At 43.7% G+C, this 23,578-nt stretch overlaps 1 protein-coding gene across 1 annotated transcript in view; it reads right to left on the bottom strand.

Moving 5' to 3' along the window:
- The window catches only part of Acbd3 (acyl-CoA binding domain containing 3), a 28,714-nt gene extending 11,195 nt beyond the window's left edge, over nucleotides 1-17,519 (bottom strand). Inside the window, 6 exon segments of the mRNA NM_182843.1 lie at nucleotides 80-266; nucleotides 5,140-5,314; nucleotides 6,980-7,138; nucleotides 9,570-9,710; nucleotides 10,889-11,030; nucleotides 17,185-17,519. Coding sequence (NP_878263.1) covers nucleotides 80-266; nucleotides 5,140-5,314; nucleotides 6,980-7,138; nucleotides 9,570-9,710; nucleotides 10,889-11,030; nucleotides 17,185-17,461 — 1,081 coding nt within the window. The 5' untranslated portion in view covers nucleotides 17,462-17,519.
- Between the last annotated feature and the right edge of the window lie 6,059 nt (nucleotides 17,520-23,578).

Genomic DNA, 23,578 nt, shown 5'->3' with positions numbered 1-23,578 from the left:
CAGCTTCTCTTCCTGACGTTCACTTTCACAGGGCCTAAGAGTGACATCTGGGTGGGTAAATACGTGGGCCAATCCATACCTTTGGGTCCATTTTCCAAGGCCTCTTCCGCAGCTTCTGGCTCAAGGACTTTCTCGGGATTCTCAGTGTGGGTCTTGGCCTGTCCGTTCACTGGCAGGGGATCACCTGCTCCAGCTGTGTTCACCTTTGCTGACGCAGGCAATGAAGCCCCAGCCACCACTACTTCTTGCTGCTTCTGCAATGCTGCCTACGAATTGAGAAAAAGTTAGGATGCATTTATCAGAAAGGCTAACATTTGCCTAGGAGTGAAGTCTGACACCATGCATTTGCACTACACCAAAGCATTCTAAGAAATTACTTTTTCCAGTTTTACCATATCTATAACAAATATTAATACAACACCCACTGACAACTAAACATGATTAAACATTCAATCTCAGCTAAAACTACTAAGGGCAAAAATTAAGTACAGTAGTATGCCACTGGCCTCCTTGAGGGCTGAGATTAAGGGCATGTGCCATCATGCCCAGCAGTGACAGATATTCTTAAAACTAGATAGAAGAAAATTTGTTTTTAGTAAAATTCCAACTACAGGCAGGGATGATGATGTATGCCATTAATTTCACTACTCACGATTCAGTCAGGCAGATCTCTGAGCGCAAGGCTAGCCTGATTTATAGAGTGAGTGCCAGGCCAATCAGGGATACAGAGACACTCTGTCTTTCACACTACAAAGTTGGATACGCTAAATATGCCAGCACAGCACTTCAAGAGGCTGAAGTGGGGGGGGGAAACCAAGAATAACACTTGAACCTTCTCCTCATCCTCATCTTTAATTACAGAAATTAAAATTACAGAAATTGGGGTTGGGGATTTAGCTCAGTGGTAGAGCGCTTGTCTAGCAAGCGCAAGGCCCTGGGTTCAGTCCCCAACTCCGGGGGAAAAAAAATACAGAAATTGAAAATTACACTTCAAAGAAACAAATGGCCACAGAAGAGTCACAAAAACAGAAGCTGTAATTGGTGAGTTTGATAGATTTATAAAGTAGCAAACAAAACCCTCATACATGGACAACTATTCTAATATGGACAGAAATAAATATTCATAGAAAGATTATAATCACAATATTTTGAGAAATTTAATTTGGGTTTTATGGAGCCTAATGTCAGTCTCAGCAGATGCTCATCACTGAATCACAGCCCTGGCTCCAACGAAAAATATTTTAATACAGTGTGAGTGTGTATCCATGTATCCATCCATCCATCCATCCATCCATTCATCCATCCATCCATCATCCACTGATTGATTGAGACAAGGTTTCAGTAGCCCAGGCTGGCCTTATACCTGCATCTGCCTCTCAAGTGCTGAGATTAAAGGCTTGTGCCACCACATTCAGCCTAAATTTTAATAAAACTATCAATCAAGTTGTAAAAAATATTGGTCTAGGTTGGGGATTTAGCTCAGTGGTAGAGCGCTTGCCTAGCAAGCGCAAGGCCCTGGGTTCGGTCCCCAGCTCCGAAAAAAAAAAAAAAAAAGTTAAGAGTTACAATAATGAAGTTAAAGGTCAATGTATTTTCTCACTTAAAATTTTACAATGGTCAGGGTTCAGTGCTGCAATCTATAATCACAGCACTTAGGAGGCTGAGGCAGCAGGGTCTTGAACCTGAAGCAGGGAAAGAGAAAAAACAAAGAAAAGAAATTTGATACTCGGAAGATTAAGGTAGGAAGATTGCAAATTCAAGAACAGGCTAAGATACAAAATGCCAGGCTGGGAATATAAAAAGAGGACTGGGAATATAGCCCTCAGTGGTAGAGAACTTGGCTAGCACTCAGGTTTTTAAACTGGGTTACAAATCCATATGGAGGCCACAGAACTGAATATATATGTGTGGGGTGGGGTGGGGGGAGTCGTCATGAAATCTGGCACAGTACTGGGTTTCTGAGGACTACAAATCCATTCAAAATTAAAATATAATAAATCTGAGATAGAGCTGAGCTCTACTCGGCTGCACGAAGTCAACTTCCACACAGCCTTGGTTCTGAACACAGAACACATACACGCTGCCCATGACTGTCACGACATACATCTTAGCTGAAATTCAAGATTTTATGTTATGAATTGCAGTGTTTTTATTAAACATACAAAGTTTTCTGTACTTAAGAGAAATAAAACAACTTACTCATGGGAAACAAAGACATAATACTTAACTAGTATGGACTTAGATTATAGGAGCTGGAGAGAGAGTTCAATGGCTGACAGTACTGACTGCTCTTTTAGAAAACCCACATTCAGTTTCTAGCATCCAAACGGTGGTTCACAAGCATCTGCCACTCAAGTTCCGGGGTTCTGATGCCTTCTTCTGGCTTATGTGGTCATCAGGTATATACACACGCACAGACATACATTCAGGTAAAACACCCATATACATAAAATAAATGAATCTTCCCCTCAAAAAAAATTCCTGATGGCTGATAAGATGACTCACCATACAAGTTGGTTTAATTGTCAACTTGATATAATCTAGAATCTGCTAGGAAAAGTCTTGTGAAACATTGTTTATACTGGATTGGATTGGCCTGTGGAAATGTCTGTGAGCAACTGTCTTTATAACATCAATTGATGTGACCCAGTCCATGGTGGGCAGTACCACTCCATAGGTAGGGGTCTTGAGCTGTTTGAGTAGGGAAACTCAGTTGAAAGCAGCATCTCTCTTTGTTCTTGACTGTGCAGGTGATGTGATGATCTACCTAAAGCTCCTGCCACTGTCACCCAAAGATAGGGTCTCACTATGCAACCTTGGTTGACCTTGAACTCTCTGTATAGACTGGCCTGAAACCACCTGTCTGATTCTCCAGGGCTAGGTTTAAACACCTCTCTATGCCACTACATAAAACACAAGACTTTAAAAAAAATCCTCCAAGAATTAGATTCTAAATCACTTCCAAGAAAAAACACCAGCTATTCAAAAAAAAAAAAAAAATGCATGCAACCAAAACAAGTCAGTACATTCAAAACATTATATGATGGTGGAGGAAGAGAAAACATTCTTGGAGTTAAACTCAAAACTCTCCAGTAAAATCAATAAACTCCCTTCTCTGGCTGTCACTGACAGGACATTTATTCATTAGATACAGCAGGCTGAAATTATTTATACAACTCTTTTTTAAAAAACATACTTTGGGGGAAGTCTTAAAAGGCACAATGCGATCTGGTTATGTCAGTGCTTGCGTGTAATCCCAGTCCCCTAGAGGCAGGGTTTAGAGTCTCCGCCTGGGCTACAGAAGCAGCTTAAGGCTACTGTAGTAGTGGTGATGTCTTAAAAAATCTCAGCAATGAGAGGCAGAGGCAGGCGGGTCTCTGTGAGTTTGAGGCCAGCCTGGTCTACAGGATGAGTTCCAGCACAGCCAGGGTTGTCACACAGAGAAACCTTGTCTTGAAAAAAACAAAACAAAAAAACCCAACCAAATTAAAACAAACAAAAAACAAACAACCACTGCCCACCTCCCCCACCCCCAAAGAGACAGGGTACAGGAACAATACAATAGACACGCTAGGCACCTATACCACTAAAAGGACAAGCACAGCAGTTCTGTTCAGTATTTACACAAAAGTTAATACTTCAGAGGAGTAAATTCTATTTCTTCCTTCTCCTTATGTAAAATTCATCAGTAACTCTAAAAAAAGAACCCGAGTGCTAGTGAACTGTGAGGCTCAATTCTCAGGTAGCCTACTGGATCTATCTAGTCCCAGAAGCAACCAATCAGAATTTGATCAGACTAATTTCAATTGTGGCTTTGTCCCATTTTTGAATTTATCCTACCAGAACGACTTTCTCCTCATAAAGTGACAGCAGCCTGTGAACAGGACAGTATTTAACAGCAATCCTATTACCTCAATGCCTGTCAACTAAGCAGAAAAAGGGGAAGGAGGTGATAAAGTAGGAAAAGGCTATGCAAGAGGGATGCTTATTAAATTGGTTCAACACCTTCTGGTCCTCCTGTGGATTACACAGAACCTATGGAGCCTTTTAACATCTCACTGATTTCTAAGACCAGGAAGAGAGGTCATTTTATTTTAAAAATGTCTACTTTTATAATTTTAAAAATTATTACTATATAATGTGTGTATGTTGACTTTGTCAAAAAGTGTCACAACCTAATAGTGAGCATTTATAAATTAATTAATTTACCTTTTTTCCATCCTTCCCATCCCCCCCCCTTTTTTTTTTTGGTTCTTTTTTTCGGAGCTGGGGACTGAACCCAGGGCCTTGTGCTTCCTAGGTAAGCGCTCTACCACTGAGCTAAATCCCCAGCCCCTCACTCCTCCCCTTTTTAACTTGGAAATGGGGTCCTTCTAAGCTGCCCAGACTAGCCTGAGCTCTCAGCCACCTGGGTAGTTGGTATTACAGGTTACACACCAGGCCTAGCTACTATCCTTCTCTTCCTTTTATCATTCTGTGAGGTTAAACCTTGACCGTGTGTCTTATTCTCACAGGGCAGAGAGAAAGCAGGACATCGGAGCAGCAGTGACACGTCAGAAAGTCGAATGATAATGGCAGAGCCAGGACAGAAGCCAAGCACCAGACTCCTCCCATGTCTTTCACTTAAACCACTTTCTCCTGAAACTTTAGTTGACTAACCACAATCACCTGAGCCATCTCTCCAGCTCAAACTGCCTAAACGTTGAAGCAAATATTTAAGAATAGGATGCTGGAGAAGGAGTACGAGCTGTCATGAGGTACAATGGATCTGGATCTGCCCCAGCTTTGGGGAACCAGCCTCTGGCCTTATTGACCTTTTGTCTGAAAAATGCTTGCACTATGGCTAGTTACCCAGGTCCCCATGGTTCCAGGGGCACTGTTAACAGTCCACACCAGACTCACGGTCATGACACCTATACAACCCCCACATGCCCTGTGACAGTGTAAAGTACATCTTCTGAGGTCAAGATCCTGCGTTTTCTGTTGTAACTGCCAACACAACGTCAAACAGACTGCCTGAAGGATCAACCGAAGAGCTCCTTCATACCTCGGCTAATGCACAATTCATTCCTGACTGGTAGGAAGGAGCCTGTGCTCCTTGGAAATGCAACACTTCTTTCTCTCAAGCTGCCGCCATACCTGTTGCTGTGCAAGCTGGACTTGGTATAACTGTTGCATGTACTGCTGATAGTGCTGCTCCTGCAGCTGGCGGATGAGAATCTGCTGCTGCTCGTAGTTCCCTGGATACTGCTGGGCCGCATACTGCTGGAATTGCACGGCAGTCTGCGAGTTTAAAGCTGCCATTATCTGCTGCCTAAAAACATTAATAAATACAAGCCAGTCTGACAACAGGAGACTGTTCATACAAAATAAAATGTCCTTGTTTATTTCATAGTTCATAACTTAAAAATGACCAGGCCAATAATGTATACCAAAAAGCATGTGTTCTAGGCCCAGAATACGTAATGAAAAAAAATGACCTCTAATGTACCAATACATTTAGCTTTTGACGACTCTATAAGGTTGACCAGTAACTGCCCAGACTTCTATTGCAGCTAGAGTCAGGAGCCAGAGCTCAAGCACACATAGTCTGGCGGCAGCAACACTAACCACGACGCTGTGAGACACAGACTGCTCTGGGCATGGATGACGTTTGACTTTGACTACGGTTTCTCTTCCTAAACACCCCAGGACAGTGACTTTGGCTATGGTTTCCCTACCTAACCCCTCCTCCCCCACCCAGAATAGCACAAGGCAGAAGAGCTAACTGGTGCTACAGGCTCTGTTTAGGATGAATAAAACCCGTGAAAACCTGACCAACTGTAGCAGTTCATTTAAAGATGCCTTTATTAAGAATCACTGAAGGTAAGTAAAGTGGGGCTTGCTGCTGTTTACTGATCTCTCTCTCTCCCTCCCTCCTGCCCTCCCTCACTGCACAAGGTCGTATTACACCATGTTAGACAGAGCCAGGCTAGCCCTGACTCAGCCTCTGAGTGCTGCAATCACAGCTGTACCAGCACTGTGCCTTGTTTGGAGACACCAATTTCTATTGAATTAGTTCAATTATTTTTATTTCTTTCAGAGAAAATTACATGTTTCAAAACTATGTGACTACTTACCAAAGACTTCAAATCTACTTATTAAATAATAAACAGATAAATTAAGTAAAAACAGACTCCTGACTAAAGTATGACAGTGGGCCCAGGTAAGGTATTCAACTCCAAATTCAAAAGAGAATGGCGTTTAAAACCTCCTTCACAGTAGAGTGAGTCCATGGCTGACTTTGAGGCTAGCTCCCACTGAAGGTTTCTCTGAGAGACAGGCTGTAAGCAAAGAGGAGAACTCAGCATACCTTAAGTTCTCCGGCTTAACTTTTCTGCCATGCCATCCCTGGACCCCAAGGCCTTCTTTTCTCGTGGTCTCTCCAGCTGCTCTTTGAAAGGCCAGGCCTTCTGAGAAAGTGGCTTTCAGTCTTTTCTGAAGAAGGAAGTTTCAGCTCCCATGTCCTGCACTAGGTCTGGGAGTGGCTATCTGATATACATTGGGTTAGCTAGGCCCTAGATCCTCAGAATTTTTATCCGGGTCTCAGACTCTAGCTGGTCTCTCAGATATACGGAAAATGGATCACAAAATTCCCAAGTGAGACAGTCTTGTGTAAGACAAAGCAGACAGAAACTGCAGATAGCAGTGAGAGAGAAGAGAAGACTAAGAAGGTAAGAGATTGTGAGAACTCAGACACTGGACTCAAGACGGAACCACTGAACGACCCCAACTGCTGCTTCTAGTCTCGAGGTTTCACACGCTAACTCCAAATTTCAAAACACTATCCTCTGAGAGCAAACAAAGTCCCTGTAAACATGAAAGGAGCCAACACCTCTTTTTCTCAGGCACAGTCACAGACGCTCTAAGACACACAGGTAAGATCTCAGGAAGCAGGGCGGCAGCCTGGTTTTAAATAAAATTTAAGCAGCAAACTCACTTTTGCTGTTCCAGCCGAAGCCTCTCTTCTTCTATCCGCCGCCTCTCTTCTTCCTCCCGTCTGAGTCGGTCCTCCTCCTCTCGCTTCCGTTTCTCTTCTTCCTTTTGCAGCCGCTCTCGTTCTTCTTCTTCACGCTGCCTTCGCTCCTCCTCCGCCTTTCTACATGGTAGAGAGCGAGGAGAATGAACTCTGCACAAACTATTTTTAAAACATTTATACTTCACTTTCCAGTGAAAATAAGACAAAAATCTTTGCAGAAAATAGCAATCTCTCAAAATATGAAACACAAACTTTTATATGGTAAAAACAAAACACGGAGTCAATCTTACAACATGCATGACTACATCAAGAATGAATGGGTGTGGGGTTGTGGATTTAGCTCAGTGGTAGAGCGCTTGCCTAGCAAGCACAAGGCCCTGGGTTCGGTCCCCAGCTCCAAAAAAAAAAAAAAAAAGAATGAGTGGGTGCGGGGTTGGGGATTTAGCTCAGTGGTAGAGCGCTTGCCTAGGAAGCGCAAGGCCCTGGGTTCGGTCCCCAGCTCTGGAAAAAAAAAAAAAAAAGAACCAAAAAAAAAAAAAGAATGAGTGGGTGCTTTCACAGTCTTTAATGACAAAACAAAAGTAAGCAAGAATCAAAAAAGGGCAACTTTGAAAGACATTATATCTGACTCAGTACTGCACTACAGTACATAAATCAACTTTCTACATTACTCCATTGTCAGTAAGTACCAAGTCTTAGCCTGGCATGGTGGTTTTCAGAACTAGGAAGGCAGAGGAAGGTTGATATACAGTGAGAACTTGTCATTAAAAGGGGGGGAATACACCTTTAATCCCAGCACCAGGGGGGTGGGGAGGGGGAGAGGCAGACAGATCTCTGAGTTCGAGATCACTTTGGTCTAAATAGCAAGTTCCAGGACAGCCAGGGCTACACAGAGAAACTCCTGCCTTCAACAAACAAAACAAAAACACTGTGTGAAGGAGGGAGGGACTGCGTGTGTGTGGGCAATCAGGAAAGAAAGTGAATAATTTAATGGGGAAAAAACAAAACAAAACAAACAAACAAACAAAAAATAGTAAGAAAAAAGGGTAGAGCAGGAGGACTGGAAAGAGAGCTTTGCAGTTAAGAGCTCGTACTGACCTTCTGAGAGACCACAATCCAGTCTCCAGAGCCCTCACCTCCAGCTCCAGAGGATCTGATGCCCTTTTCTGCCTTCTAAGGACACATGTACTCATGTGTGCATACCCCCACACAGATACTCATACATACGTATAATTAAATCTAAGAATAGAATACATCTTTTTAAAAAAAAAAAAGACTCAAATTGGGGGCTAGAGAGATGGCTCATGGTTAAGAGCACAGGCTGCTCTTCCAGAACCCAAGTTTGATTCCCAGCACTCATGGTGGCTCACAACCATCTGGAACTCCAGTGCCGGGTGAACTAACCCTGTTTGGCTTCTGAGGACAATGTACACCCATAATACAAAGACATACATGCAGGGGTTGGGGATTTAGCTCAGTGGTAGAGCGCTTGCCTAGCAAGCGCAAGACCCTGGGTTTGGTCCTCAGCTCCGAAAAAAAAAACAAATAAACTAATTTCATTGGCATACAAAACATATTACTTTGGTTATTTATCAATGAAATGTTATTGATGTCACTGGGTGTTTGTTTTAGACTGTGCTGCTCTGGCTAGCCTGGAACTTGCTATGAAGAACAGGCTGGTCTTGAATTTTTTTTTTTTTTCCTTTTCTTTTTTTCGGAGCTGGGAACCGAACCCAGGGCCTTGCACTTGCTAGGCAAGCGCTCTACCACTGAGCTAAATCCCCAACCCTGGTCTTGAATTTTAAGCAATCTTCTGGCTCCGCCTCCAAGTACCAGGATTATAGGGCATGCATCATCCAGTGAAGCCCTTCTACAGCTCCCTCATGCTTAGGCTATTCTGCCTAATTTTTAATTTAGTTTTTATTTTATGTAGATGGGTGTTTTGCCTATGCATATGTCTGAGCCATTTGCACCCCTGGCATTCCTGGAAGCTACCAGAGTGTGTTAGATCCTCCAGAACTGGAGCTATAGATGCCTGTGAGCCTCCACATGGGTGCTGGGAGAATCTCTGAAACACAGTGAGCACAGTAGTATCTACTCCAAATTCTAGAAGAGATAACTAATTAATAAGCCACCTAGGATCCAAAGCCAACACCAGAGAATAGGAGGGAAGGAGTGGATGAATTCATAGTTGAGTCTGTTAAAGGCTTATTGTAGTAGGACAAAAGTAGCCAGGTGTGGTAGTGCACATGTATAATCCCAGCATTCATTTAGGAGGCCAACCTGGGCTACGGCAGCAAGACTGTCTTCTCAGGGGTGGGGGTGGGGTGAGGAATACTGCTGTAGATGGGTTGTAGGTTCACTATGGTTGTAACAAGGAAGCGGCCACTCCTCCCTCCACCCCCTCACATGAAGAGTTCTGAAACACTGCAGTAAGAAGTAGAAGTGAAGGACAGTAGGAAGGAAGATGTCTGACCCAGAACACATACTCCAGAAAGCAGAGCATCAGTGCACAGCGCCCCCTGTGTGCCACCGCGCCCTGTGACATCACCTTCTTTTTTCTTCTTCTTCCTTCTCTATTCTGTGGGACGCAACATATGCTGAGAGGAGAGGACAGCACTTATTCAGAAGCTTCACAAACTCTACCATGGCGTCCTCTTTGGACATGTTTCCCAGAGCTGCCCATTCTCTCCTGCAAAGAATAAAAAGAACAGTTACCTTCTTCCCGTAGCAGAATGAGAATCTATTTTATTAAATCTACATATGAAAAGCTCAATTACAATTAAAATAAACTAGGTTTTTACTAGAATCGAAAGTTCAAAACTTCAAGTTTCAACAAATCTACATTGATATATTAAATACCGTCAACAATCCAAAGCATAAGTGCATTTTGTTTTTCACATTTGTCAAAAAGCAATCTATAGTAGAGCGCTTGCCTAGGAAGCGCAAGGCCCTGGGTTCGGTCCCCAGCTCCGGAAAAAAAAGAACCAGAAAAAAAAAAAAAAGCAATCTATAGTTTATTTTCTTTACATTTTTTTTCTTTTTTTCGGAGCTGGGGACTGAACCCAGGGCCTTGTGCTTGCTGGGCAAGTGCTCTACCACCGAGTAAATCCCCAACCCTTTCTTTACATTTTTAACCTGAACTGAACAAAAGTATTCCATTTTCTGGCAAAATTCTGTGTCTCAATAAGGAAATGACTTATGCATTTTCATGTATGCATTTTTCATGTTTAGTTTTATGTCTATGAGTGTTTTGCCCTCATGTTTATCTGTGCACTTGGAAGGCAGAAGACATCAGTTACTCTGAGACCGGAATTACAGGTGGTTGGGGCTGTTGAGAATCAAACCCAGGTCCCCTGGAAGAGTAGCTGGTGCTCTTAGCAGCTGAGCCATCTCTCCAGGCCCAGGCGTACATGTTTTTTTTTTTTTTTTGGTTCTTTTTTTCGGAGCTGGGGACCGAACCCAGGGCCTTGCGCTTCCTAGGTAAGCGCTCTACCACTGAGCTAAGTCCCCAGCCCCTTATAAATTTTTTTTTTTTTTCCGGAGCTGGGGACCGAACCCAGGGCCTTTCGCTTGCTAGGCCTTTCGCTTGCTAGGCAAGTGCTCTACCACTGAGCTAAATCCCCAACCCCAGGCGTACATGTTTTAAATGGCTGGCTTTTATTATTATTTAGAAAGAGTCAGATAAAATTGCACTTGTCTTATGCTCAGATAAATAAACTTCTTCCACAATAGGATCTAGAATCTATGAGCAAAATCAATGTTTCAGTTGTTATGTGAAGCTAAGTTCACTACTTACACCTTAAGCAATATACATTATACTTCTTTCTAACATCATCATAAAATTAATAAATAAGAAAACACTGTTACCTCCTATCATTCCCCAACACATCAAAGAATCCAACCTCAGGGGAAGTGTCTGGGTTATATGGGCCCAAAAGAACTTGCTTATGCAGTGCCACAAACTTCAGTTTTTCTTCGTAAGTTGGATGGAAGGCTTTGCCATCTTTTACTAAAAGAAATGAAATTTAAAGAAAACAATTGGTGTTGGCAAAATGCAGTTTCCAGCAGTAGAAATGCATTGAAGCTTTGCTACAGAGTACGTCAATAACATAAAAACTATAGGTTAAGATTGTTATTTTATTAAATTTCAATGGGGCTTAAAGTACAAATCCTTTAGAGAAGATTTTCTCTTCTTCCTCTACTCTTTACTGGTTCTCTTTAAGTCAGTGTTCTACTATAACCCAGGGTGGGTTCTAGCTTGTTATGTAGCCCAGTTCTCCAGATTCAGTCCCTAAATCCTAGGATTGCAGGCATCTATCACCATACCCAGCCTGATTATGTTTTTGTTGAACAACTATCTTTATTTTTATTGTTGTTTTTTTGTTTATAAGACAAGATCTCAACATGTTGTACTCAGTGGCATGAAACTCATTATGCAGAGCCAAGCTAGATAGAAGCTCAGGAGATCTGCCTGCCTCTGCCACCACATACAGCCAAAAATGATCCTTAAAAAACAATTTTAATCACTTTGAACAGGACCATGCATTAATTACACACATACACTTTGAAAGGCTGTATTTAAAGTACACCTGCTCTACTGAGGCTGTCATGTTTCGGCATGGGCTTTGGAATCAGCAGGATGGCGTTTAAATTTCATCTCAGACATTTGTGAGTCATGGTGGGATTACTTTCTTAGTGTAGTCATCAGTAAAAGGAAGGTTACATCACCACATCAGAGGTTAACAGTATATTATTATTATTATTATTATTATTATTATTATTATTATTATTATATTCTTTGTTCTCCTTATCGTTGACTCTGACAGGCTTCCACTACATCTAGAATCCCAGTTGTGGCAGGAGGATCACCATGAGTTTGAGAACGTGTTAGCTACACAGTGAGTTCAAGGTCAGCCTAGACTACAGAGTGAGACTGTCTCTGAAAGATAAATAAAACAAAAAGAAAGGCAGAATTAAGCTAGTCTGGCAAAAAACAAAACAAAACAAAAAACTATTACCTATATTCAAAAACAGTATAAATGATCTGGTAAAATGATAATCTTTAAATAATCCCCCATTAAAATAGTCATAATAGTTTTTAATTGATTCTAGTAAAAATGGACTACCAAAATTTAAAAAAACCCAGCTGGTAAGATGGCTTAGCAGGGGCTGGAGAGATGGCTCAGTGGTTAAGAGCTCTGACTGCTCTTCCAGAGGTCCTGAGTTCAATTCCCAGCAACCACATGGTGGCTCACAACCATCTGTAAAGAGATCCGATGCCCTCTTCTGGTGTATCTGAAGACAGCTACAGTGTACTTATATATAATAAATGGAAAAAAAAAAAAAAAAAAAAAAAGATGGCTTAGCAGCTAATCCGCCAGCCTGAGGAGGTTGATCCCTAACCCACGCAGTGGAAGGAAAGGACCGACTCAGGCTGTCCTCTGATCATGCACCATGACATTGCCCCCACCAACAAATACAAAATATAAAAAAATAAGTATAAATGATGTACAAGTTTCATCCATACACATGATGAAATAAAATTAAGAAACAAACAACAAAAAGCCAGGCAGTGTTGGCACACGCCTTTAGTCCCAGCGCTCAGGAGGCAGAGGCAAGCAGATCGCTATGAGTTTTGAGTTTGAGGACTGACAAGGCTACACAGATAAACTGTCTCAAAGAAAAAGAAAAAGAAAAGAACATGAATTGAACTATATGAATGGGAGAAAAGGCCAATAAACACCTCAACAGTTATTCAACTCCACTAATCAAAACCACTGCAGTTAAACCACCACACCAGCAGATTTTAGAAAGCTAAAGAACACAGCTTGGTAAGAAAGGCTGGAGAATTGGCTCAGCCGTTAGGAACATTGGTTGTTTTTCTGAGGACCTGGGTTTGGCTCCCAGCACCCACATGGTGGCTCACAGCCAAGTGGAGGAACCCAATGGCTTCTTCTGACCTCTGCAGGCAGCAGGCAACAAGTGGTACACATACATTCATGCAGTTATGCAAGTAAAATAACCGAAGTCAAATGAAGCCAACGCGGACCATCCCACTAGTTCTTAATCTTTTCATGCCAAAAGCATTCAAGTAATAAAGTAACTAGATAGTGCTTTTGAGTCCTTCCCTCAGTGTTTTACCAGAAAGTCGGGTCCTATCTACTTTCACCTTTTGCAGTGGAAGAACTGTCTGAAACCACAGAGAGATCAGTCTTGCCTTTTACAAGGAGTAACTGAATGGCCTGGGCCAGGTCCCTCAACTAAGAGATAACATAGAACTGTCATGGGAGGATGAAGTAAAATAGTATGTCCCCAGCTTTCACCTGACATCTAATAACCACATGGTTACATCTATGAAACCATGGACAGCCATTAGTTAAACCAGTTAACTCCAACCCAGAAGTGTAAAGCTCTGGAATTCTTTAGGACCTTAACATTAAAGGCTAAGAAAGCCTAGCTTAATCTTGCTAAAATAGAATTAAGAACAATTTTTTTCCTCCTTGGAAAAACCTTCAGTGGTTCTTCCTCTAACAAAAAGGCTAAACTATATACAACTTCATCAAGTTCATCCAGGATCTGTGTTCAACTTTCTCCTGTTTGCCATTTCCCAAACACACATGCCCGGCCCCATCTACTCTCTACTGTCCTTTCTGGAGTGGCACTATTTCCTGGACCCACACCTGCTCTGCAGGTGTTGGCTGGCCCTTTAGGTGTTTTGCCTCCATGCTTCTTCAGAGCGAAGAGAACTGAACCATTCACACAGCAGTATCCTGATGTCAAGCCTTATCCACAACAAGTGTATAAAACCCCCTGACACTAATAGTGAAGCACTAACGGTTTCATCATAAGGGACCTCATCTGTTATTTTACAGGTCCCATTCCCTGGGGTAGAACTCGGGGCCTAGTTATGTATGCTATGCTATGCACGCTGGGCAAGCATTTCACTTTCAGAGTTGTTGGTTTATGATCATCACTATTACAAGTATGTAACACAGAACACTTCTTGGCAGTGGGTGAGCTGGTATTTTATGTATCTATTCCAGAGTGGTCTTGCACTCACTCTGTAGCTGAGCATACACTTAAACTTCAGATTTGTTGCAATTTCAGGCCTGTGACACCATGGCTTGCTTACATGGTGGTGTTGATAGAACCCAGGTCCTAAAGCCAGATAGGCAAGCACCCTATCAACTGAGCTACATCCTAGGCTTCTCCGGCTATTTTCTTTTTTCTTTTCTTTCTTTTTTTTTTTTTTTTTTTTTGGTTCTTTTTTTCCGGAGCTGGGGACTGAACCCAGGGCCTTGCGCTTCCTAGGTAAGCGCTCTACCACTGAGCTAAATCCCCAGCCCCGGCTATTTTCAATAGAACATAATCTTGCTTATCCAAATTTAGTCCACAGAAGGTAAGATGCAATTTAGAATGAAGGGTGGAGCTGGGGAGGGTGGTTCAGCAGTAATTTGCTGTACAAGCGTGAGGCCCTAAGTTCAGACCTCCTAAAACATGAAGAAACACAAAATAGTGGACCTTGGTAAACACAGCTTTCTTATGAAGAGAAGCTAGGACAAGAAAATCTGCAGAAGCTCATGGCACATGGCTTGTCTGGTGTACAAAGCAGCAAAGGAGATCCTATTTCAAGGAGAACCAACACCCAAGGTTGTCCTGTGACTTCCACACAGAAAATGCACACAGACACACTCAGAAAAAAGGCAACCTTACAGTTTCTGTTAATTCTGTTTGTCTATCCTCTTTCCTCTTAGAGTTGGTGCCTGATATACCACCAATGCTTCACTGCTATCACAAGTAATAGTTCACACAGAAGGGTGGCTCTGAATTGCTATTCAGCTGTTTTAAGTGCCTGGTTATAGTTTTGAGCACTTAATTTAGGAATTGAGCAAATTATCCCCATGGATGCACTTCCTTCTGTAAGGTGACTAGTAACTTAGCCCTCTTGATATGGGTTCCCCAAAGACTCTTGCCACTCAAAAGGCAATTTAAAATAATCTGTTTAGACAACTAAATCTTAAATGTGAGTCTAGTGTTACCTAATCCAGCTTCTTTATGTAGAACTTGATTCTAGCAGTCAAGTTTCTAGGAATTTATATAGCAACAATTTAGAATGAGGCTCCTGATCCAAAAAATAATGCTAAATTTGCTGCTCAGTATACAACTTAAGTTAATTACTGTGTTTGTTTAGGTTTTGTTATTGTTTTTAAACAGGCTCTCACTATGTAGCTTTGGCTGTCCCTTCATTGTGCTGGCCTGGCTGGCCTCAAATTCGCAGAGATCCTCCTGCCTCTGCCTCCCTAGTTCTGGGATTAAGTGTGTGACACCATTCTTAGTGCTTTATTCTCTTAAAGCAGATCTTGCTACTTTCATAAGATCGGCTCAGATGAAATAGCCCTCCCTTTGTTACCCATGCAGCAAAATCAAAGATTAGAAGTAGGTTCTTTCTGGTTTTGGAGTCTGGGCCAATATTTAAACAACAATAATATCTCATTGGTAAAGAATGAACAATGCTCTTCCCAAGGACCACAGTTCAATTCCCAACACCCAAGTGAGGCAGTTCAGAACTTCTTATGACTCCAGCTCTGGGAGGTTCAACACTTCCTGGGGCACCCACATTGGCAATGCCATAGACACACACACACACACACACACACACACACACACACACACACACAATTAAAAATTCTTTTATTTTTTAAAATTTATTTATTTATTTTATATATGTACACTGTAGCTGTCTTCAGACACACCAGAAGAGGGCATCAGACTTCATTACAGATGGTTGTGAGCCACCATGTGGTTGCTAGGATTTGAACTCAGAACCTCTGGAAGAACAGTCAGTGCTCTTAACCGCTGAGCCATCTCTCCAGCCCAAAACTAGATATTCTTAAAAAAAGAGTTAAAGTTGGTTCTTCCCTGTTTCTTGCAGTTTATGTTATTGAAAAGCAAGTCCCAAAAATTAACTTTTAAGGGCAAGCACTGCTATATACAGACACCAATGGATTTGCATTTATTTATAACAAACTCTAAAGTCAATCGGTGACTGAAGAGATGAAGTGATGAGTGTAAACACATTACCAACTCCCGGAGGGAGCTACACACAGTAAAGGCTGAACTCCTCGGGCCGTGGCAATGAACAGTTCAAGGGTAAACTTTAAAATACTACGAATGCAGAGGAACCATTTATTGTTCTGGAAATTTTCATAAAATTTCACTAGTTTGCACATTAAAGTTAATTTAAAAATAAAACTACCTTAATATGGGTCATGATAGTGAACTCAACTTTAGCTGGTAAACTATGTAATCCGAAAGCACTATCTTTGGGAAACTTGTCATAAATATGCTGTTCTGGAATGCATGTGGAGCCTAGCAACCACTTTTAAAAGTTTCATTTGCCCTTATCTCTCTTTGCTTTCCCACTCAAGAACTTAAATATCTTAAAAAAAAAAATCAGACTATTAGTCAAGATCTATCCCACTGACCAAATACTGTGACTGTCATCTCTATTAATAGAGAAGAAAACAATTTTGTTTTGAAAAGAGAGAGAGAGAACGAGAACGAGACCTTCTTGCCTTAGTCTTCATTATTCACTTACAAGGTAGAATTTCCTAGCCACTTAGAAGTTACTAGAACACAGTGGCCATTATTTACTTAAGCAAAAGGGAATAAATGAACTTAGTATTTTATTTTATCCTTCGCCACATCCCTACCGCCGAAAGATCACATCCTATACACGGTTTCTGAGGCTAGAAAAAGTAAGCGTGGGACCCAATACATTTTCTTCCACTAAGATAGTTTTTTAAAATCGCTTTAATGTTGTTATGAGCCGTGGAAAACTGGGAGAAAAACCGATAAATAACAAAAAGGAAAAAAATCCATCCCAGAATAGGAGCCCCGGGAAGCGCGCGCTCTTGTCCCACTCTAGCCCATGGAAACCAGAAAACTTAAACCAGGTGTAACGCCTCAGCAATATCAGGCGACGCGGGCTGCTAAACCAGGGTTCTAGGTCTCTTAGGGGTGTGACCAAGGGCCAGACCGGTAGTGACAAACTCCGGGTGCCACCAAGGACGGAACGGCGTTCCGGTCACCCCGGCCTAGCACGGGTGGGTGGGGCAGGCATGGCCGGCCCGCAGCCCCGCAGAGGCGAGTGACCTGCTTACTTTTGTAGAAGCGCAGCGCCAGCCCGTATAGCTCCTCCAGGCCAAAGCCCCAGTGCTGCTCCATCCGCCGCGCCTCCTCGGCCGCGCCCTCAGCCGCCGCCTCCCCGGGCTCCCGCTGCTGTCCCGCTGTGCCGGAGCCCAGTCCATCCCCGGGGGGCGAGGACGGCGGCGTCTGCAGCGGGGCACCCTCCGCGCCGGGCCGCTCCTCTGAATCCGGGCTCAGCGTGAGGCCGTCGAGCGACACCTCAAGTTGCTCTACGTTCAGCTGCGCCGCCATCTCCGCTCGCAGCGCCTCCTCGGCGGGGACAGGCGGCGGCCACGTATCGACTTCCTGCTGACCTCTAACCCGCGCTCGCCGACACCGGAACTTCCGCTGCCAAAGCGGCTGGGGCTTGAAAGGGCCTGGTGCCCCGCCCCCGGGCGTGTGGGTCACGCCCCTCCCGCCTCCTTCTCTCGCTAGGGACCTCACACCCCTCTAAGAGCTCTCTGCACACCCACTCCCCGGACAGATCTCCTGCCGCGGCGGTCTCAGGGCACCCGGACGTCCCGTGGGGTTCGTGGCGGACCGCGTTGGTCCGAGGCGTGTGAGGCGAACCCCAAGCCGCGGTGCGGGAGGTGGCAGAGCGCGTGTCCGACCCTGCAGGGGAGGACTGTGCAGAATCGCTGTTGGCAAGTTGCACACCAGTTTTACTTAAGTCTCCACAGCGACTCTGAGGAGATGAAGAGCAACTGCCAGTCTTCATTTTTAAGTAGAAACCAGGGTTTTCCTCCTTTATGTTCGTTCTACTAAGGGAGGGAGCGTTGGACTTTTTTTTTTTTTCTTTTTTGCTATGTAGCTCAGGCTGTGTTTGAACTCACTCTTTAGCTCAGGTTGGCGTTTGTCCTCCTGCATCAGTCTTCCAAGGGCTTTGACTACAACATGTGCTTGTCATCAGGACCAGCCATATAGACAGCATGAGGCTAATTCAGCTATCCATACCACAAAAGTGTAGGGCAAGAAGACAGAATCTCTGCGGTGTCAGGTACAGGAAAGTAGGAGGTAGATCCGAGAAACAGCCAGAGAGTACATAGCAGTCTCTCTCTTCTTCTTCTTCTTCTTCTTCTTCTTCTTCTTCTTCTTCTTCTTCTTCTTCTTCTTCTTCTTCTTCTTTTCTTCTTCTTCTTCTTCTTCTTCTCTCTCTCTCTCTCTCTCTCTCTCTCATTTGTTTGTTTGTTTGTTTTTATTTTTGAGACAGGGTTCTGAGCTACATAGTCCTAACTGCCCAGGGACTCACTATGTAGGCCAGACCAGACCAGACTAGCCTCAAACGCACACAAACCCACCTGCCTCTGCTCCCGAGTGCAGGATTCTGGGATTTTGGGTTCGGTAGCAGAGTCTTCCAATCATGAAAAGTGAAAAATCGTTTCCGTGCATACACTGGGCAAGCCCTTCATCTTAGGAGCGTTTGAGTTGAACGAATGGATGAACACTTCAGTTACGCACAGTATCAGTTCATCTCAACATGCATTTCAGGACTACCTTGTATGTCAAAGGAGAGTAGTGTCCTACCCCAAGGCATCATGGTCCAGAAGGTCCGTGCCAGAACAGGATAGTAGGGCCAGGCGGCTGGAAGGTACTTTCTGCCCCGGTGCTCTTGAGCAGGTTCCTAGTTTCTGTTTCCTCTCTCCCTCTTAGCTTGGTGAAAACACTGGACTCAGGAGCTTATGCATTAGTCTGTTTTTCAAGAGTCTATGTGAAATCACCAGAGGCCTGCTAGTCCAACCTTAAAGTTTCTGTCACCTCTGCATAATGCCAACGTGGGAACCACGGCTTGGACACATGGGCTTTGGGGGAACATTCCATTCCCAAAATACAACAAAATGTAAATCACTTAGAAAAGAGGAGGAAGGGGTTGGGGATTTAGCTCAGTGGTTAGAGCGCTCCTAGGAAGCGCAAGGCCCTGGGTTCGGTCCCCAGCTCCGAAAAAAAGAACCAAAAAAAAAAAAAAAAGAAAAGAAAAGAAAAGAGTAGGAAGAGGATTACATGCCTGTAATCCCAGCAATGAGGAGACAGAGACAGGCAGATCTTTGAGTTCAAAGCCAGCCTGGTCTACAGAGTGAGTTCCAGGATAACCAGTGCTACACAGCAAAACCTTGTCTTGAAACAAAACAAAACAAAACAAAACAAAACAAAACAAACCAGAAAGCCCTTTCTGGCTGATGGCTTTTAATAAAATGTGACCACCATCATGTACAACATTAAAATATACAAGATCCGTTACCCTAGGGGAGCTCACAGGCTAGAGTCTGTCCCTGGACTTAACTTGAAGAATTGGTATCTACTTTAATCTGAACTGTTTGGAAGCCTGTTAAAATCTGGAATTTTAATTTCATATCATTGTGTTTCTGGCGTACCTTAGAATGAAGCAGTCTAGTGACCATGGGCTTAAGCTTGTGCTTAATGACATTAGCTGGTGTTATGCAGGTTTTGAGATGTGCCCTAAGTTAACAGCTGTTCCTGTCCTGTGTGACAGACACTGTCCAGGCTGTTATCACAGGCCACATAAAATGATAGATTGATGTTGTTATCTGTCTGGTCATTTCTGTTAGTCTGTTTCTGCACTACACCTATATACCACAGCCTGGATGGTTTATAAATAACAGCTCTTTGTTTCTCACAGCTGACATGTTTAAGATCAAGACACTGGCTGTTTTGAAGGCTGCTTGATGCATAACAGTTTCCTCTACGGTTAAAACAGTCCATCCTACAGGAAGCTCCTTAAGCAGGAAGGCAAACAACTCAAAATAACTTCAGGAAGTTCCTGAGACTGACCAGATTCACTAGGCCCCTCCCATCAGAGTAATTCCCCTCAGATCAAAAGAGAGCTGAGTTTAGGAGACTTTGAGACCAGATCAGCTGCCTGGAAGAAACAGACCCAGTAGCCTGTCTGGAAGATGTTTAGACCAACTGTGGCACCTGGAAGGACCCTCTTCAACATGTTGAGATGCCTGCAGTCTGTGTAGTGAACTCCAGGTTCCCAGTCTTGTGAGCTGTCAACCATGCTGGGGTGGGCTTTCATGATGCAGCTTCTGTGAGTCATTTCTGCTCCTATAAGTAACCCCTTACCCATATTCGTATAAGTAACCCCAATAAAACTCAATAGTTCACCAAGTTGGACTTTGGTAGTATCTACACCTTGGTTTGCTGTGGGCTCCATATCTGGGGTGAGTGGATCTGTGTGTTACCTCCCCAGGGAAGGTTTTGTCACAGGACACTGTTAAGGGCCACTTTCTGGTTCATATGTGTCCATGTTCTTGCTCTCACATAGTGGAAGGAACAGGGGGGCTCTTCGTGGCCTCTGGGGACGGTTATCTTATGAGAGTGATAACTCGTGAGGGATCACATCCCAACACCACAGTATAGTGTCATTACATGACATTCTGTCTACAATACTGTAGCAGGTATGTGTGGCTGCTTTAGACAGAAGAGAGAGGCTGGGCATTGTGGCAAAATAGCTGTGATCCTAGCACAGGGGAGATAAAGGGAGAAGGATGAAGAGTTTAAGGCCATCCTCTGCTACATACTGAATTGAAGGCCAACCTGGGCTCCCTGAAACTCTTCTCTCTCTCTCTCTCTCTCTCTCTCTCTCTCTCTCTCTCTCTCTCTCTCTCTTTCCTATACACACACACACACACACACACACACACACACACACCCCTCACCATCTCTAACTAGAAGGAGAGCTCATTTCTTCCCTGGTTTTAGGTTAACTTAGCTCTTTAAAAGTGTTCCAGAAGGGGCTGGGGATCTAGCTCAGTGGTAGAGCACTTACCTAGGAAGCACAAAGCCCTGGGTTCGGTCCCCAGCTCAAAAAAAAAAAAAAAGTGTTCCAGAAGCTCTACAAGGTAAGCGATAGGACATAATTTCCCAGTAGCTGGCACTGTGTTCCTTTCTGTCTGCCTGCAGAGAACATCCCCTTACTTCTGTTTGTCTTTTTTGTTTTGTTTTTTGCTTTTTTTTTTTTTATTCTTTTTTTCGGAGCTGGGTGTTTTTTGCTTTTTTTGAGACAGCTTTCCTATATATCTCAGGCTGGCTTTAAACTCACTGTGTAGCCCAAGCTGGTCTCAAACTTAGGCAATCTGCCACAGTCCACTGATTGCTGATGTTACAGATGCATGCCACCACACCACACTTAGAATTCATTCCCTTCCTCCCTCCCTTTCTTCCTGCTAGCTTTCTGAGGCAGAGTTACATTCAGACTGACCTAAAATTTGTTATTTATTGAAGCATGACAAACTTTTTTAAAAAGATTTGTTATATATAAGTACATGAATTTTTACATTTTTACATTTTTTAATTATTCATTTGTGTATGACATGGACCATGTGGGGCTTACTGATCCAACTCCAGTTGTCAGGCTTGGTCACAATAACCTTTGTCCACTGATCACTGGTCTAGCACTAAACACTTGGTCCTCCTGTCTCTACTTCCCAGGTCTTTCTTGGTCTCACTTGTCTGCTCCAGACTGGCTTCAAACTTGTGGGTTCAAGTCATCCTCTTGTCTCAGATTCGCCAGTAGCTGGGACTGCAAATGGGTGTCACTGAGCTTGGCTCAAAACCTTCTTCTTCTTTAAGATTTATTTATTTAATTTATATGAGTACACCACTATAGCTGTCTTCAGACATAGAAGAAGAGAGCATCAGATCTCTATCACAGATGGTTGTGAGCTGGGATTTGAACTCAGGACCTCTAGAAGAGCAGTCAGTGCTCTTAACCACTAAGCCATCTCTCCAGCCCCATTCTTTTTAAGGATTTATTTTACCATTTATGTGTATGTGTGAGGGTGGGTGCCTGAAAAGGTCAGAAGAGGGTGTCAGATCCTTGGATTGCCTTCAGCTGGAGTTACAGGCAGTTGTGAGCTATCTAACATGGTTTCTGGGAACTGAACTCTGGTCCTCTGCAGGACAGCAAGTGTTTTTATGGCTGCGCCATCTCTCTAGCCTCTCAAAACATTCTAAAAAGTCCATTAAAGGGGCTGCAGAGATGGCTCAGTGGTTAGGAGCACTGGCTGCTAATCCAGAGGATCTGGGTTCAATTCCCAGCACCCACATGACAGCTCACAACTGTCTGCAACTCCAGTTCCAGAGGATCTGACACAGAGGCAGGCAACACCTCAATGCGCATCAAAAGCCAAGACAAAAAACGATTGGGGATATTTTTTCATGTTCAAATGTAAAAGCAATGACAGGCATTTTGGCACATGCCTTTAACCCCATCACTCAGGAGTCAGAGACATGTACATCTCTGTGAGTTCAAAGCCAGCCCATTCTACATACCAGTTCCAGTCCAGCCACGGTTACATAGCGAGACGCTGTCTCAAACAACAAAAAACCTCAAAAGGAAAAGAAGGAAGGAAGGGGGAGGGAGGGAAGGGTAGGGAAGGGCCTTTTTTCTAGGGATCCATTCAATTCAAGCCAAGGCTGAAGCTTAAGCTTCAAGGCCCCTCTGCGCCCCCTGCTGTCCAGGATTGGTAGTGCTGCATCTGCTGGGCAGATGGGACGATCAAACGTAGTCTATCACCCACTTCCGCTGGGAGACAATGGTAAATGTGTGTGTGTTCATGTGTATGCATCTGCATGTCTGTGTGTGACATGTGTAGGTGTGTCTGGATGTATAGGTGTGTGAATGGTGCACTTCTGGAAGCCAGAGAAGATCATTGAGTGCCCCCCCCTTTTTTTTTAAGATTTATTTATTTGGGGCTGGAGAGATGGCTCAGTGGTTAAGAGCACTGACTGCTCTTCCAGAGGTCCTGAGTTCAATTCCCAGCAACCACATGGTGGCTCACAACCATCTGTAATGGAATCCGATGCCCTCACACTTGCACAGATGGTGCTCACACACTTGCCCCCTCTCAGCCACAAGTATTCCATGTCTGCAATCCGGACACTCTGGAGGTAGAGGCAGGGAGATGAGCAATCTAAGGTCACCTTGGCTACACAGTGAATTTGAGGCCAGTTTGGGGCAACATGAACACGAGGCCCTGCCTCAAAACAGAACAAATCTCCTTAGATAGGTGTTAGAGCCCCATTATATGGGGGAGGAATGGAAAGTCGGGGAGATGTGTAATAATAGAATATTAACAACAGGGAGGCGAGCCGGTCTGCACAGCTTTGGAGGCAATCCCACCACTACCCTAGCTGTGTAATCTCGAGCACATAACCACTTTGCGCCTCAGTTTCTACATCTGCAAAATGGAATGCTATCCACAGAACCTAATCAGAACACAGAGCCCAGTACTTAATGCGTGCAGCCCTGCTTAGAAGAATGACCAGCACAGAGGACGTCCCTGGGCGTCAGCTCTTGCATTGTTACTGATTTTACGGAACTGCCCCAGAGTCCCCAGTCACCAAGAG

The sequence above is a fragment of the Rattus norvegicus genome, chromosome 13, assembly GCF_036323735.1.
Source record: "Rattus norvegicus strain BN/NHsdMcwi chromosome 13, GRCr8, whole genome shotgun sequence".
NCBI lineage: Eukaryota > Metazoa > Chordata > Mammalia > Rodentia > Muridae > Rattus > Rattus norvegicus.
The sequence above is the reverse complement of the archived record's forward strand: the minus strand, read 5'-3'. Positions and strand labels throughout refer to the sequence as shown.